Genomic DNA, 15,757 nt, shown 5'->3' on the forward strand with positions numbered 1-15,757 from the left:
AATTGTCGATACCTGGCAATCCAACCATGAACATATACTGTGATTGTAAGCAAACATACCGCTATCAAAGCCACAGGGTGCACCATTGCGAAGACTTGTCACTCCTGAAGCGTGTCAAAGGTTGAAATGTTCCATGTTCGCTATCAAAGGGGTATGGGGGAGAGCCCAGACTATGTAGGGATGTCTATACCAGCCTTCTGGTTAAAGGGCAAAGCTGGGAATGCCTAATATTAGTGCCTAAGTTTGACAAAGCGAGCAGAAAGGGAAGAACTCTATCTGAGGCTCTGTAAGGGGTAATATAGGGCGGATGTAGGCCCATCCAAGACACAGTGACCATCTCTTTACTCTTTAGGCCAGACGAATGTACGGATTGCTAGTGCCCAGTCCTGCAAGGGCTCAGGGGCCAAGAAGGCTACATGAGGGAACAAGCGAGCCAGAAGTGAGGAAGAAAGTGGTTGTAGGCCGGTGAGGGATCTACTAGGGACTTCAAGATGCACGGATGGATAGTCTGTGATAGCAGTCTGCCTGCGATGCGCAAAATGCCTATATGCTCGGCGGTATCATCTTCCCTAATACAACGGTGCAACCAATACTTCTGAGAGCGCAGAAACTTGGCGTGGGAAGGCATCAAACTGGACTTCGCTTGCAACGATCTTCTACAAACATGCCACGCAAAAGCATGCTGCCTTTGGCCTTGCAGCCAATTTCATTTCCATGAGTCCGGCAACATGCTATCCGAGGTCTCCTTTTCTTGACCCCTCAACCTCACCCTCGAATATCCTGCGAAGTCAGGAAGTCGGGGGTCGCGCCTCCGAACCGAGTCTCACTTTGTTCCCCGAGAATCCTGGTCCATGGCCGCAGCGCTGCGGCCTTTGCCAGGTCAAATCCAGCACATCCTTATCGACGGACCGAACGGAATGAAAGCTGCGCTGAAGAGACCAGGGTAGACTTCGGATACGCTGCAGATGGCATTCCACACGTCCTCCGACGCCGCGCAGGCGCTGGCGCTGGCGCAGTGAGGTCTGGCGCAGCATGGCACGGCACGGTGTGCTATGGTGGTATGGTTGACGAATCAACCTTCACCCACCCCTCCCCCAAACCTCACGAGAGCCTCGACGGATCGCAGTCAAGGTCGCTTGACGCTGGCGGAAGAGCTGTAGGTGCAATTGATAGAGAGGAGGAAGAGGATGCTAGGCTCCCAAGTGTTCGTCAGAGACAGCCACCGTAGAAAACAACGCAATAGCAATTGATGCTACCAAACAGCCATTGTGGCTTTCTTCCTTTCTTCGTTTCTTCGTTGTTCCTACATACAACAACTCCGTAGTGACGATTCCACACGAGAACGACCCGTCTCCTCCAACCGATCTTAGATCTTTCTGCTGATTCGCAACCGATGACTCAAGACCAGGGCTGGAGAGCGATCGCCGACTGACACACGGCAGTTGACTATTATCCTCACCTCACATTAACCTACTGATCGTACCTTCCTACATACAACACCAAGTGCCGAGAGAAACGATTCTAAAGGTGGAACTCGGATGGTTTGGTGACGTTGACGCCGAATTGCTCTATTCAGCTGTAGATAGGTAGAAGGCAGCTTCTGGAAGGTGCAGAGCCGTGTCTTCCTACAGGGGTGCTGTGCACATCAATCATAGTCATGCTCTGGTGAATTTCGTCTCGATTACCTGGTCTTTCTTCGGGCCGCGGACTTCATGTAATGTACTCCAAGAAGACAGCATGGCAGTGGCAGAGGGGCCAGCAGTCCGAGACAGTGAGAATGAGTAAGCGGTGCTGTAGAAGTCTGCGACACAGAGATGGCCTCCGGTGCCGTGCAGCAACAGGACGGTGTCGGTGTCGGTGTCGTCACCGTCGTCCTGGGAAAGAGGTAGGTCGATTTGGTGAAACAGGTAGTCGATCATGTTGGTTCCTGGCTTGGTGAACCATACGCTGATGGTCAGGGCGTCATCGCCGTCGTCCAGCCGCTTGAGGCGCCAAATATATTTCCTCGAAAAGGGGAATTTGAGAGGGAGAGGACTTTGCTGGGCGGCCGTGGCCGTGGCCATCTCAAATTCTCCTTGTTCATGGTACAGGAGTTCCGCGTCGGCCAGTTGCAGCTTACCGTCCGAGTCGATGACGGCAGAAGGCGGCGTCGGAGTGAATGTAGCCTTGCCCGAGCATCGACCTGACGGTGCGGTGGGATCGTCACTTTGTAGCTTCCGGTCGAGATTCCAAGTGCCCTGGAGGGTGTGGAAGAGGCCGGCGATGAGAGAGATGCGGGAGCGGGACGGCTTGAAAGAGATGAGATCTCGCATCTCGATTTCCGGGGAGGCGGAGGCGGAGGCGGCCGTTCAGAACCAATTTGTTCCAATTTATTATGGTCTTGATGGTGGGATAAGGTACATCTGCACGAAGTACATATACACACAGTTCAAGTAGAGATGGGGAACAGAGGCGTCGGCGCAGGACGAAAGACAAAAGGACAAAGGACAAAGTGACGCGGGGAGGGTCCCTAGTGAGGGTGGAATAATAATGACATGCATGTCAGAGAGGAGAGTTAGTCTACCCTACGGCAACTTACTATAACGTTTCGTTCACTCATGTACATCCCATACGCTAGGTCGAAGTGAGATTATATCTTGAACTGAATACAATCAGATCTAAGTGACTAAATGCTGGAAACTGCATTGAATCTGCCATTGAAATGTCCAGCTTCATGAATGCATGCCATTCCAGGCTGCCAACGAGCCACGCCGACTACTACTACAGAGCAGATCTGCGACTCCGTACAGTGCCAGCCCGCCAGCCCACCGAATCCCCGTATCAAGACATGCACTCGGCACCCAACCATCAAGCTTCGACGGCCAATTCGATGAAAAGAAGAGGATCGAGGATGGAGACCAAAGAACGCTTCGGAACAGACAGCACTGCTCGGTCCTTATGCCAGGATCGACAGTGTTCCTGGTTGAAAGGTCGATATAATCCCGCTTCTGCCTTGGCCCGATTGTTCTGCTCAAGTCTTCTCCAGGGGTATGAGGACTTGGAGAAAAACTAAACTCTGCCGCTAGATGAATCTTTTGTAGACCTTCCATAGACTCCATGCAAACCTATCAACCATGCCCGGCTGAAATGGGAAACGTAAAAAGGATGCTGAAACCAGCACCAAGCAACCGACAATCCCGCCCAAGAGAAGCTTACGTTGCTACTCATTTCGTTTCCGCAGCCTTGTTTGCATTCGCCTTTCCTCTGTTAAGGATCGAGTCGATGAGTTCCTGAGAACACTTGTTGGACTGTGGAACCGGGGGTTTCGAACTTTCGCTTAATGATGTATCTCTCTTCTTGAGTTGATACGGCAGCGTTGTTGTGTTGTATGTGCTCGGTACCGAAGTGGTATTTTCAAGCGACGTATCCGTCGATTCAGTTGGAGAGTTGCGAGAAGCTGACTTCTCGACATCCTTGGGCAGATGGAGGGAGGCGGAGAGCGGGCTCGAAGTAGGTCCTGGCGTTCCAGTGCGTGAAGGTAGGATGGAACCGAATGTCTCTGTTGATGTACGGCTTAGGGCTGGGGTGGGGATATATTCTCGCTCTTTGGTCAAGTAAGGGTGCTCAAGCAGTTGCTCCGCTGTCCACCTTTCTTCCGGTACCCATTTGAGCATTTTCTTCGCGAAATCAATGAACAATTCCTTTTCTTCTCCCCTGAGCCGCGAAATGGAAGATTCAAAAGTGAGGTCTTCAGATAGACACTCGGCGTTCTTGAGTTGGCCTTGTGCATCGAAGTAACTCGTCGTTTTGGCACCACGCTTCAGGAATTCCTTTGGTGGTGGCCCGAGTAGGGAGATCATAAGGCCCAGGTGTTGTTCCGGGCGATAATGCCCGGGTCGCGTGTCGATGCCGTCAAACAAGCCGAAATTTTCAAATAGGTCCCAAAGCATCACCCCCAGATTCCAGATATCGGCAGGATACGACCAACCACACTGCAAGATGACCTCGGGAGCCATGAAAGCGTTGGATTGTATGGGTTTGGTGTTTCTGACGTCTCCCCATTGAGCAAGGCCAATGTCGGTGATCTTGGCGGACTCGATGACGGCATCCGAAGGGGCTTCGCCAAAATCACTGCAGGACGTATAGATGATCCGGCCGTGGTTGTCAGGCATCTTGCGCGGCGAGGGATGCTCAAGCTCACGCTGCACAAAGCGTTCGAGCACGGATGGATCACCCAGCCCCATCATGATGTTGTCCGCTTTGAGATCTGTATGCACGACTCGACATTCGCTGTGCATATAGTCGAGACCTAGAAGAAGAGCCGGTAAAAGCTTCCGAAGTTTCTCAGAGTTGAATCGTCGTCCGGGGAACTTCTCCATGCACAAGTCGATAGGTTCGCGCAGAACGTCGTACACGATACACAGGTGCTCACCATGTTTGCTTTTAATCCTGAAGGTGTCGAGCATGAAACGGACATGCTTGTAACCAGGGTGGTTAGGATTCGCAGTTTGGAGCCTCTCCGCGATTTCCCGGCGACCACTCAGGAAGTCGTTGGTGAGAGTATTGACGTTGATTTTGACAGTTACGTAGGTCGGTTGTCCAGCCTTTGCATTCCTGTTGGGATGTTTGAGCAAAGGCCAGATGTTTCAAGCGCGTTTGGAATACTTACGCTCGGATATCTTGCGCGAGCCAGACTGTGGCGGTCATGCCAAAACCCAATTTCAAGACGACTTTGTAGCGATCGTTCAACACCTCCCCGAGACGTGCAGGATAGAAGCTGTCGGCATTGTACTTGGGCAAGGTCTCCTCTTCGATGGCCTTCAGCCCTGAAACAGTGTCGGCCTGGGGATGTGGCGAATTGGCTCTGGAATGCAGTAAATGGCTGAGGGGCCCTTGGCGATTGGTGGAGCTTTGCGCCCGCTTAAGCAGGTTCGGACGCATCTTGTACGCTAGAGGATGTTGTGTGAATGCAGAATCAAGGACGGCGAGGGGCCTTTGCCATTCTACTTCAGTGCCGGCGAGTCTGGGGTCTTGCCGACCTGATGATGTCGTTTGTTTTAAAATGAGGCTGGAACACCGGCGGATGGTGATCGGAGCGGATGACTCGGCTGGCCCGGGCGCCCACGGGCGCAAAGCTAGATCGAAGTCCGGTGGCCCAAGGACTCTAGGAAGGGTAATTAGGTAAGCTTGGACGTTGGACGTTGAGAAAATGAGCTAGAAGGCCTCAGGCGCTCAGGGCAGAGATGCTGAGGTGGTTTTTGGTCTTCTTGATCGAAGGGAGGGAGATAAGGAGGGCAGGTGAGCTGAGCTGAGCTGACTATTGTTAGATGTGCTGCAGGGTTCGACGGACAGCTATGCCATGGGTGTTGGAGAGGCTGAGAAGAACAGGATGGACGACAACGTGGGAGCGTCTGCAACAGGACTAAGGAAGAATAAGTACTAATGCAATAAGACAGGGATTGAGGGAGGACAAGGGTGTGACAATGAGCGATCTTGTGGGAGCAGGACGCTTTGCCTCTTACGTGAGCGTCACCGTGACCGTGACCGTGACCGGCGCCAACGCCCGGCCTGCTGATGACGGGGTTCGGGGTTTGTCGCAGGCGTGTCGCAGTTTGCAGTTGGTCCAACCGCAGCAGACTGCGCCCTGCCCCTCGCCCTCACGTGATGCCAACCTCTCTTTTCGCAGCCGTCCCCCACCAACGCCCCAACGCCTATACGCCTATAACGCCCGGGGCATACACAGCCTATTATTATTAGGCTTCACCCCCTGGATATTTCCACAGAGGTACGGAGTACACAGAGTTACAGAGTGATCCGAGATCGTTGGATAGGGCTCAGGCTTATTAGGCCAATAACTGTCAAGCCTCCTGTCATTGAAGGAGCAGAAGCTTTCCTTTTTCCTTCCACCATCTTCACTTGCGGCCGCTTAACGCATTAATGGGTGAAACATTGATATCACTAATACACAACCACTCATCTCTTTGCGCGCATTCCGACCTTGTCATCCAACACACCACAAGCCCGGCTCCCAGCCATAGAGAGCTTCGACTTCGTCCCGAAATCTAGGTGGTTCGTTCGTCGACCATGCGACCATCTCGCGCAGCTGTTCTGCCGGGCTCGAGGCCACGACGACAAACTCGTAACAAACAGCGACCTACTCAAGGACAGTCCGCAGAACATCCAAGTTGAGTCTCCCGAACTGGGGGCCTCAGGCTCGCACCTGACCTGGGAGCATTCCTTGCTTGGCTCCAACAGATTTCCCCGGTTGAAGTGGTCCCCGGCAGCAGATGCCGCCATTCCAGGAACAGCCATCCAGGAGTACATCCTGATATGCGAAGACCCCGACTCGCCGCTTCCCAAGATGAGTCCAGCAGCGACCAAGGACGAGCTGGTGGAGGAGATCGAGGGTAAGATTGTTGGCTGGGGAGTCTGGATCGAGAACAAGTGGTAACACGTCGTAATCCTCAGCGGGACAGTAATCGCCCTTCCGTCTGGAAGTTAGCTCATATTTGGACCGGATATCGATCCTTCACAAAGTATACATGTCCCTAACCCCTCAACGCCCAACCCCTGACGAGGCTAACGTGGTCATGGCATGGCATGAAATGAAAATCATTCGTACAGTCCTTTCATCACACTGTTTCGCCAATGCCGTCGCCCCACACTGAGGAAAATATATCGTCGCCACCCGGCAAGCCGAATTCAGTCAACATGGGGTCGTCCAAAAAACTGGCGTAGTCTGGCTTCAGAGTGAGCGGTATCGCATTGTCGTTAAGCGAATTCGCCGTTGTGCTGGCCGGGCCATCTTGCGCTGGAGTTTCATCTGCTCTAGTCAGTACGAACTTTGTCAAAAGATCATCTACTAGGGCGGCATACCATTGTGGTTTTCCATTAGTGGAGGCGGATAAACTCCCATAAACCCTCCAAACTCTTCCCTCCACCACACTAACGAGTCGAGAAGGACGCTCCCGCATAAGCGGCTTCGAATCCGTAGGGCAACGGCTTCTGTACCGTTCGGTTTTCGGAAAGCCCTGTTGCTGTTCCACAGTTGAGTCAAGGCTACCCCATTTCTGGCCGGGAGGTCGTCATTTTGCAAGGACATGCGCTTGTGGAGACTTATACCGAGGAACAAGGCAGCTTTGGCCCGCTCAACGTCAATGTATCGAGAGAAGGAAGTCTTTAGCAGCCGAAGGAGGACATGGGAGGGCATGATCAGGCCGAAGTAAAAGTATACCCCGGAAGCGGGCAAGGAAATCTGCCCAGCCTTGTCGAGATTATCAAAGGACTCAATCACTTGACAGGCGGATCCACAGAGGTCATACAACGACGAAGGGTCCTGGGCAGTCGGGGACTTATAGAGATTGAAAGCTTGTATGCTCAGAGTGGCCATCTGAACGTAATGATGGTCGAGATCTTGTAGGAGGTCAGCGGCCGAAGAGGACCAGGGATAGGAGACGCTACCTGACGCATATTCGAGGCCTACGCTGGCAATCTGCGCCTGAAAAAGGTTGAGTAAGGTGTCCAGCGACCTCTCTTGTTCCGAGGACATGACGCGTAAGCCATTCTGTGACACTGCGATGCAGCACCTTGTCACAACATCCTGGAGCTTCAGCTCGAATTTCAGCTTCGGTGATATCTTCTGGAACAGTGTTCGTCTCTGGTCAAGATCGTGTGGGACATCGACAATCGGTGTTGCCGGACTGCCTTTGCAGAAACATGAACTGTTGACGACAGCATCAGCAACGACGTAAGACCCCGGCGACGCCTCAACTCACCGTTGGTACACGAGCATACAATAGCCCCATGTCTCGGCGCGTTTCTTGCTCTCGTCTTCACTTAGTCTGATTTGAACCTTGCTGAATTCCTGACTTGACACTGGGAGATGGAGCCCCATTGCCATTGCCATGTGTAGCACGGCCGCGCTGAAAGGGAAAGTAAAATCCGTGGCAGCGCTCGCCTTTGGAAATGGCCAATACAAGATCAGGAGATAGGCTTGCACGATCGGAAGAGTGGTGTTGCTACCCATTGTAAGCAGGGCCAAGGTCTTGATCTTGGAAGGAAGGACTCCAAGCAGGGTGGGATTTTTGTAGTATGTGCGACAGCCGACGCCAATGATGGCCCAGAACAGGAAGGGCGAGAGCGCGTAGGCCGCATTTGGAGTCAGGGAAGGATCCAGGATGGGCATAAGACCCGCGTAATCGCGGAAATATCTGCGTGGGATGCTTAGCATTTACACCACTCGCATCATCGAACAAGGCAAGGAGAGACGAACATTTGAAACATGGCATCGATGTCCCTCGAATCTATCGTGTAGCCTTCCAAGCTCCGGGGGAGTGTAGCTGTGGCCGAAGCCTGCTGGTCATGAGGTAGGCTTTCCGGGGTCTGGAGAGATTCGGCAGCTTGGGAGAACGAGCGAAACGACACGGGAGCAATGGCCGCATCTCTGAAAAAGGGCGCCACCGACGCCAGCCGGCTCTCGGATTCAGCAGTCCGCTGGTCGTTCACCGCAGCCCAGGTATGTTCAAGCAAAGCGGTGGGTGCAGGCTGGCTTGATGGCCTCAGTCGCTCCTGGAGTTCGTCGGTCTGGTGCTCCAGCTCCGACATTCTCCTATGCGAGTAGATCTGTCAAGGTCCGCTCCTAACGGGTAACAGGAAGAGAGTGGCATACTTGCGTTTATGCTCTCGCCTGAACGGCTCCGAGATGGTGCATTGCCTGTTCATTTTGCGACATCTTGAGCACGGGTTGTCTGGGTCCAGGTATGCATCGCATCGAGCCTACATGTCGGTCAGGGGTATGACTCTTCTGGAGCAAAGGGTTCTCCAAAGGACGCACTTTCTGCTGCCGGCATTCTGTGCACGCCCGCTTGACCTGCTTGTCCCCGGTTCTGTTGTCGAGGTTAGCAACGGGGTCGCCGGGCCGGGAAACAGGGTCACAACTGACTGGGGCGTGGTGACTTCGCTCATCTTCCGGCTGTCTTGACTACGAGGATGAGGGTGAGGGTGAGGGTGCGCGCGAGCTGTTGGGAACACTCATAACATGTCAAGAAGGGCTGGATGGAATCAGTGAGACGGGGCGCCCCGGTGTCCTAATTAGACGGAGAGGTGGAAAGGGAGGAAGTCGAGAAGTTCGCTCGGGCTGGGATCGCCTAGAGAGTTCCGCGCGTAACGCGTTTAGCCACTCCGAAGTCCCCAGGTCCCCAAGGTCTAAGGGTTAATTAGGGGGGTCCCCCTTGTAGCAGTTAGGGCTAAAGCATTAGGGCTTAGGGGCTTAGGAGTCAGCTAGGGTTAGGTGCCAGTCTTCCCGGTTGGCAGGTCAGCCGAGAGCGACCGGGTCGGATAAAGGGTGTCTCCGGAGTGCTGCAAGGGAGTACGAGCACGCTGTACGGAGACGGACAGGCGTAAGGGCCCTATTTTCGTCTCCCGTCTCCCATGTCCCGCGTCTCCCGTCACTCCCCCAGCTCGCTCATTTCATTGCCCAGACGCCGCGGCACGATACACTGCTGGTCTCGATGCGTTGCGTCTTGCTACGCGCACATAATCGCTACCATCCTCTAGTCCTGGTCTTTGCCACTTCCCCGCGAAGGCGCACCCGTTCCCGCCATGTTGCCCGTGTTCTCGTCTGATTTCAATGACGGGGAATCCTTCGTTGGGCGCGGGTAGTTCCATCCGCAGGGTCCGGCCTCGCCAACCCAACCAGCCACCATCGTCTGCAGCTGATCTCGAGGCAAGGGTGAGCTGAAGGAAAACCGAGGCTTCAGCTAACCGAAAGGACCTCCTGGGAGCAAGGAATGATGTGTCACATGCGACGAGTCATCTTCCCCTTCACAACGGCCCACTGGTTCGGGAACACAGCCGGCCGAAATCAAATCGGCCATGTGTCGGAAGCCCCTTGCCGTTTCCCAGCAGAGTCTCCATTCTCGTTCCAAATTGCTGTGCACCAAAAACTGCCCCAAGAGCTGCTGCACTGACTCCCAAGACTGTGACTCTTCTCTTTAAGTCATGAACTTAGCCATGACATCAAACTGACACTGTTCCTGGCCGCCTCGCCGGGCTGCGTTCGCCGTGATGAGCGCTGCCCAGCTCCAAAAGCTCCTACTCCAAGTCTCCTGTGTGTCACAGAGGCGGACTGCTTCCGTAAGCTCTCCGACAAGACGGCGGTATCCGGAGCAACGACAGGTCCAATTCAGGAGATTTGCATGGTATATGAAAAGAACCTTGCAAATTGTGCTCTCCACCGTGCGACTGCGGCCAGAGTGCCGGCAGAGTCTCATGAGTTTAGCACTGTTGGCCCGAGGATCAAAGCCGATGAGGAACGCTTGCTTTTCGTCCGAGGACGTCTGCCCGTAAAGGTGATCAATACAACTTGTCCAATGAACAGTGTCACCAAGGACACCCAAGACCTGGGCCGATAATTGCCCATCCATTGCAATGGTTCGGAAGCCAGGCGGAAGGGCGTTGATCGTTTTGAGTACTGAGATTGAAAAGGGCTTTGTTGGATACTGTAACCTCAAGCTGTCTAGTGTAGCATCACGTCGGGCAGTGCCCTCCCCGAATATCAGCAGCGCATTGCATTCGGCCCTTTTCGCAGGTGGTTAATTGTGCATGACAAATGCAGGAGCACATCACTCACCATGATATAAAAGACCGGAGACAGTCGCCATACACTCCCCCGTTCGTTGACAGACCTGCCTTGACCATCTTCTGAAGACCTGCGAGGTGCGCTTGATATGCTTGCACATCTAAGAAAACATTCTAATATCTTAGCTGCATATGCAGAGAGGCAAAATGCAATACTTACGTCAGTAATCATGAGAAATATGGTCGCCATGATGACGGCTTCGTCTACAGTCCCTGAGACCAATTTTGCTCTTATTCCAGCCAACGCTTGAACTTTGTGGTGCAAGGCGGCGGCTGACAGACGAGTCTGTGTGTTTTGACCAGCGGCCTTGAAGGTCAAACACAGCGCAACAATGGCTTCGAAGAGCTCCACATTCTGAAGCGCTGATGGAAACATGTCCCTGATGAGAGGGTTATCCCTTGTCTGGTATTTCAACCCAGGTCGTTGCGAGGGCGCCCAGTTTGTGATGTCTGCCGAGTGTTAGAGCAAGCCACAGGGAAAGGACGGGAGAATGTACAGTGATCTATGGCTGTGACAACCTCATCGCCTTGCCGAACTGGGAACGAGTCCAGTGGATCAAATATATCAGAACTCGGTGCTCGACTGAGTCTTAGATACCTGGCCAAGCCCACACGGCCATCAACATCCACGTTAGCAAGGACCCAGCCGTCGTGTGAAGCTGAATTGCGTCTGCCATTGCTGCTGGTTGCATTCGTCTGCGAGGTTGTGCCTGACAATCTTGACTGACTCCTTGGCCGGAGTTCAGACCTACTCTGGTCAAGAAACAGAGGTTCACGGCGCCTCTCTATCACCCGCTTGCTCCTTTTTAGAGCGAGCGGCCCAGCATCCTCATCATCGGATAACGGCCTCGTCTGAGGTAGAACCGTAGAAGATGTGATCGGATCTTGGCCTTCTCCGCTGGTCCCGTGCGGCAAGTGTTTGCGGATTCGAATAGGCACTTCTATCTTTCTCTTCCTCCAATAGGCAACACGAGCGGCATGGGCTCTGGCTTCCGAGTGCTGCAAATCTTGGAGTCGGCGCTTGTTGGGATTGATGGCGTCTCTGAAAGTTGACACATCGTAGTTGATTAAGGTGGCCATGCCTCCATTACAGATGCCTTTCACCAGGGTGTGCCCTGTCAAGGCGTAAGTAAGATTTGGATGGCTTCGCAGGGACAATCAAATCAGGACGTCTCCCATACCTAGATGCAGCAGAGATGCTGTTGGGGTATGAGCAGAACAATCGCCGGCATCTCAGGCAGAAGCCTAATCGACAACGCTACTCCTAGTCCCCAGTAGGGGAGCGCAGGTGATAAAGCCTTGATCCTGCTACCAGTGCCAGATCTCACCAGCCACGCACTGAGACGTTTCTTCAGATGCAGCGCAGCGCAGGACGCGGAAGACACGAGCGGGCAAAACACTCCCCCGTTCTTATCGATAACTTGGCTGGCCGGAGATCGGTGGAGCTAAACCCCGGTGGCTGCAACTTTTTTTCCTGCATCTGCAAACCGATTTCGATTTCCAAGGCAGTCCGACTGTACTGTGCACAAGAAGCAACCAGAATGGGTGGGCAGCGCACTTGACAATGATCCTAGACCCTCGCCTTCCATTCTGCATTCTGACCTGACAAGATGGACATTCACCGGTGCCGCTTTGTGCAATACCCTCCACACTCCATCAACGCGCTCGCCTTCTCTCACTCCTCCGATCCAAAGAAGAAGGCGCCTTCCGATCTTCGTCTCGCGGTCGGTCGTAATAACGGCGATATCGAACTGTGGAATCCTAGGGATAGTCTCTGGGTACAAGAAACAATTCTCAGAGGAAGCACAGACACCACGATCGAGCAACTAGTCTGGACGCAAGACATAATTCTCGACGACGATGCAAATGTGTCCAAATTTTCACCTGGAGCCCTCCGTCTGTTCAGCAGCTCAGGAACAAGTTCAATTACTGAATGGGACCTGTCTACCGGGTCACCCAAAAGACAAGCAGAGGGAAATTTCGGAGACATCTGGTGCTTCGCCGCGCAACCACAGCCTGAAAGAATTGAAAACTCGGACACACTTGCAAATGGTGCAGCTTCTCAGCTTCTAGCGGCAGGGTGCTCCAATGGCACAGTCGTTCTATTTTCTACAGATGATGGCGATCTGCGCTATTCCCGAACTCTCCTGGCCCCGCCGGTCAGGAAGCCAAAGGCCTTAAGCATAACCTGGCGAGACCGCAATACAGTGGTTGTTGGTTATGAGGACAGCACGATCCGAGTGATTGATGTTCCAAGCAGAAAGATTATTCGAAACATGAGTTTGGGAAAGCCCGTCGACGGCAACTACTCTGTGGTATGGACTGTCAAGTGCCTTCCTGATGGAGCCATAGTATCTGGTGATTCTTCAGGCGAGTTGAAAATATGGGACCCAAGGAATTATTCTTTGGTCCAGAGGCTCAAAAGTCACAAGGCGGATATTCTCGATATTGCTACAAGCCATTCTGGAGACATGATTTTCTCACTCGGTGTTGACAGGAGGACAGTCAGCTACAAGCCCGTTGCTGCACACCCAGGATCCAAGAAAACGAGATGGGCGGAAGTTACTCACAGGAGGTTTCACCAGCACGATGTCAAATGCTCTGCAAGCTTCGAGAGCGAGGAATTGAGTGTTCTAGTGTCAGGAGGCATGGATGCCAGACCAGTCGTCGTCCCAATCCGAAAGTCACAGAGCGAATTGCACCGCACTCTTCCCCATCTGCCACAATATCCTCCCATGTCCTCTTCCCAGATAGCCAGGCTTTTTATTTCCTGGTGGGATCGCGAGATCGTCGTGTACCACATGCAGAAAGACAGAGGTACCGACAACACCTTCGACCTCAATCTCTCTGCAGATCCGTCTTATGAAACTCTTGCCAGACTAGTTATGCAAGAAGGTGAGAATCTTCAAGATGCCAAAATCTCGCATGACGGAAAGTTTATTGTCGCCGCCACGAGCAACAGTGTCAAACTGTTCCAGTTACGGAAGACTCAGGTGTCCGGACGGCCCTGCCTTCGAACAAGACAGATCGACCTGCCCCCCTCAATCACTCGTCTCGGCTCAAGACGTGTGGGCTTTTCTCCTGACGGCAAATGGCTGTACATGGTCAGAAAAGATAACACAGTGACCCTGGCTAAGATCCTGGTACCAGAAGACCAGAAAGAACGTCCTTCGATACACGAAAACTTGACCAAATTGTATCGTGCGCCGCGACAGACGTTGCCTTCCTCTCTGGGCAGTTACAATCAAACCATAACGCAGGTTGCATTCTCCAACGACAGCCGGGTGCTTGCAGTGGGAGATCTGTCTGGTGCGATCGATGCCTGGATTCTCGAAGGCCACGAAGATTTGGACTTTATCGAGGCCGCGTCAGACAACTCGGGCGACTCATCAGACTCATCGTCATCCTCCTCCTCCTCTGAAGACGACGAAGATGAAGCACCCGTGATCCATGGGCAGAAGTGGATTCGCAACCCTGCTGGCTCACAATTTCCGAAACTTGATTCTTCCATTCTCATACTGGCATTCCGCCCTTCGCCCGTCATACCAGCATCAAACTCAGGGAATGGAAACTTGGGTCTTCATGCGACGCGCCACACTCCGCACCCCGTCTCGCCAGAATTTCCTTCAGCCGATCACAGAGTTATTGCTATTACTGCCACGCATCAGCTTGTGGAGTTCGATGTTCTGAGCGGCAAATTAAGCGACTGGTCAAGACGAAATCCGTCGAAATATCTCCCACACGAGTTCACCCATCTCAAAGACCGGGTCGAGGGCTGGTTCTGGGACTGTAAGAACCAAGAAAAGAAAGGGGAGCGTCTGTGGCTTTATGGTTCCACATGGATCTTCATGTTCGACATTTCCCAAGATCTGCAGCAGGATCCGAGAACCTCCGCGAATGGCGTAGTGAAAAAGCAGAGGGCTGGTAGATTAGGCCGCTATGATGTGTTGCAGCCGGCGCACGAGGACGGCTCAACCACCAACGCTCAGTTGGAGTTGCGCGAGGCGCCAGATGCCCACATCCATCACCTTACCAAAGGTAAGGAGGCCAATGTCAGCAAGAAACGGAAACGCAACACCGGGGCTGGCGACGCAATTCCCGAGCGCGAGCGGCAGAACGGTGTTGGAAGTACTCTGCTTCAATTCCGGGCCGGGGGTGATGATGTCCAGATGATTGATATCGATGCCGACACGGCCGACGGAGACAGTGAGCTGGAATGGGAGCTAGAAGAGAGCAATGGAGACGATCTTGCTTTGATGCGACGGAGCGGGGACGGGACCGATGCTCAAGCTCTACACGCGACAGAGCCCTCCCCATCGAGGTCGATCATATCACGACCCTCCCACTGGTATACGTTCGCGTATCGTTCGATCCTGGGTATATCCGTGATTGGGGCTGACCAAGAATTCGATGGACCGTCGAAGTCTGCGACCGCACCGGAGAATTCACCGAACAAAGCGTCATCGACGCCGGCACCTTCGGAGGAGAATATTGAAGTCGTCATCGTGGAGCGCTCCATGTACGACGTCGAGCAACTCCCCCGGTTCGAGGGCGGCCAGGATTGGGAGACTTGAAAATCCTTTGGTGCGCTGGTATTTGGTCGAACTTCTGTCTGTAGGCAGGGCAAGTTGATCACTGCTCTGTCAGGCCATTTGGGATATGACCAGGGTTTCGCTAACCTAAAGATGGAACAGGCAGGGCATGAAAGGTTGATCTAGTCCTCAGGCAAGAGAGCCTGTACACGGTGTAAGGAAGGACGACATATATTGCATGGGCCATCCGATCACCGCCAGTGACAGCACGGACCTTGCTCGCTCATATGTGTTCGAAGTACCGTGAAATACAATTGGTTCTGACTAGACTTTATTCCTTGCCGTACCGCACGCCTTCTTTCTCATGTAGTCCAATGTCCCTTTTTCTCTCTCTCTATATCTGGAACCACAGGTCGTACGTCAGCGGCTCCCAAGAGGAGGTATAAGATAGACCGTGACTCCGTACACTACTGCTGAGGTAAACTGGCCGAGAACCTAGGTGCCTATCTGGTCTTTCGCCCGCTTACAGTAACATCCTCCTTAGTAGGCGAGACTGAGGCTAATATGCCTGGCCGACGACACCGACGACGTAATAAGAGAAGGATCAG

General features: G+C 53.3%; 6 protein-coding genes across 6 annotated transcripts; 2 read left to right on the forward strand and 4 right to left on the reverse strand.

Moving 5' to 3' along the window:
- Window positions 1-1,655: 1,655 nt before the first annotated feature.
- A1O3_08815 (uncharacterized protein) lies at window positions 1,656-2,312 on the reverse strand (the record flags this gene model as incomplete). Its single annotated transcript, XM_007738911.1, has 1 exon — window positions 1,656-2,312. The coding sequence occupies one exon, from the start codon at window positions 2,310-2,312 to the stop codon at window positions 1,656-1,658; it is 657 nt and encodes a 218-aa protein (XP_007737101.1).
- An 891-nt stretch (window positions 2,313-3,203) lies between these two features.
- Window positions 3,204-4,920, reverse strand: A1O3_08816 (CMGC/SRPK protein kinase; the record flags this gene model as incomplete). The annotated part of the gene is made up of 2 exons (XM_007738912.1): window positions 3,204-4,593; window positions 4,649-4,920. The coding sequence occupies 2 exons, from the start codon at window positions 4,918-4,920 to the stop codon at window positions 3,204-3,206; spliced, it is 1,662 nt and encodes a 553-aa protein (XP_007737102.1).
- A 996-nt stretch (window positions 4,921-5,916) lies between these two features.
- Window positions 5,917-6,430, forward strand: A1O3_08817 (uncharacterized protein; the record flags this gene model as incomplete). Its single annotated transcript, XM_007738913.1, has 3 exons — window positions 5,917-5,920; window positions 6,046-6,118; window positions 6,148-6,430. The coding sequence occupies 3 exons, from the start codon at window positions 5,917-5,919 to the stop codon at window positions 6,428-6,430; spliced, it is 360 nt and encodes a 119-aa protein (XP_007737103.1).
- Window positions 6,431-6,611: 181 nt separating this feature from the next.
- Window positions 6,612-8,943, reverse strand: A1O3_08818 (uncharacterized protein; the record flags this gene model as incomplete). Its single annotated transcript, XM_007738914.1, has 8 exons — window positions 6,612-6,790; window positions 6,856-7,392; window positions 7,441-7,700; window positions 7,755-8,189; window positions 8,252-8,587; window positions 8,648-8,754; window positions 8,813-8,864; window positions 8,921-8,943. The coding sequence occupies 8 exons, from the start codon at window positions 8,941-8,943 to the stop codon at window positions 6,612-6,614; spliced, it is 1,929 nt and encodes a 642-aa protein (XP_007737104.1).
- Window positions 8,944-9,971: 1,028 nt separating this feature from the next.
- On the reverse strand, window positions 9,972-11,697 carry A1O3_08819 (uncharacterized protein; the record flags this gene model as incomplete). The annotated part of the gene is made up of 4 exons (XM_007738915.1): window positions 9,972-10,557; window positions 10,610-10,731; window positions 10,778-11,067; window positions 11,115-11,697. 4 exons carry the CDS (start codon window positions 11,695-11,697, stop codon window positions 9,972-9,974), a joined length of 1,581 nt encoding a protein of 526 aa, XP_007737105.1.
- Window positions 11,698-12,227: 530 nt separating this feature from the next.
- Window positions 12,228-15,191, forward strand: A1O3_08820 (uncharacterized protein; the record flags this gene model as incomplete). The annotated part of the gene is made up of 1 exon (XM_007738916.1): window positions 12,228-15,191. One exon carries the CDS (start codon window positions 12,228-12,230, stop codon window positions 15,189-15,191), a length of 2,964 nt encoding a protein of 987 aa, XP_007737106.1.
- Between the last annotated feature and the right edge of the window lie 566 nt (window positions 15,192-15,757).

The sequence above is a fragment of the Capronia epimyces genome (genome assembly GCF_000585565.1).
Source record: "Capronia epimyces CBS 606.96 chromosome Unknown aczIQ-supercont1.8, whole genome shotgun sequence".
Lineage (NCBI taxonomy): Eukaryota > Fungi > Ascomycota > Eurotiomycetes > Chaetothyriales > Herpotrichiellaceae > Capronia > Capronia epimyces.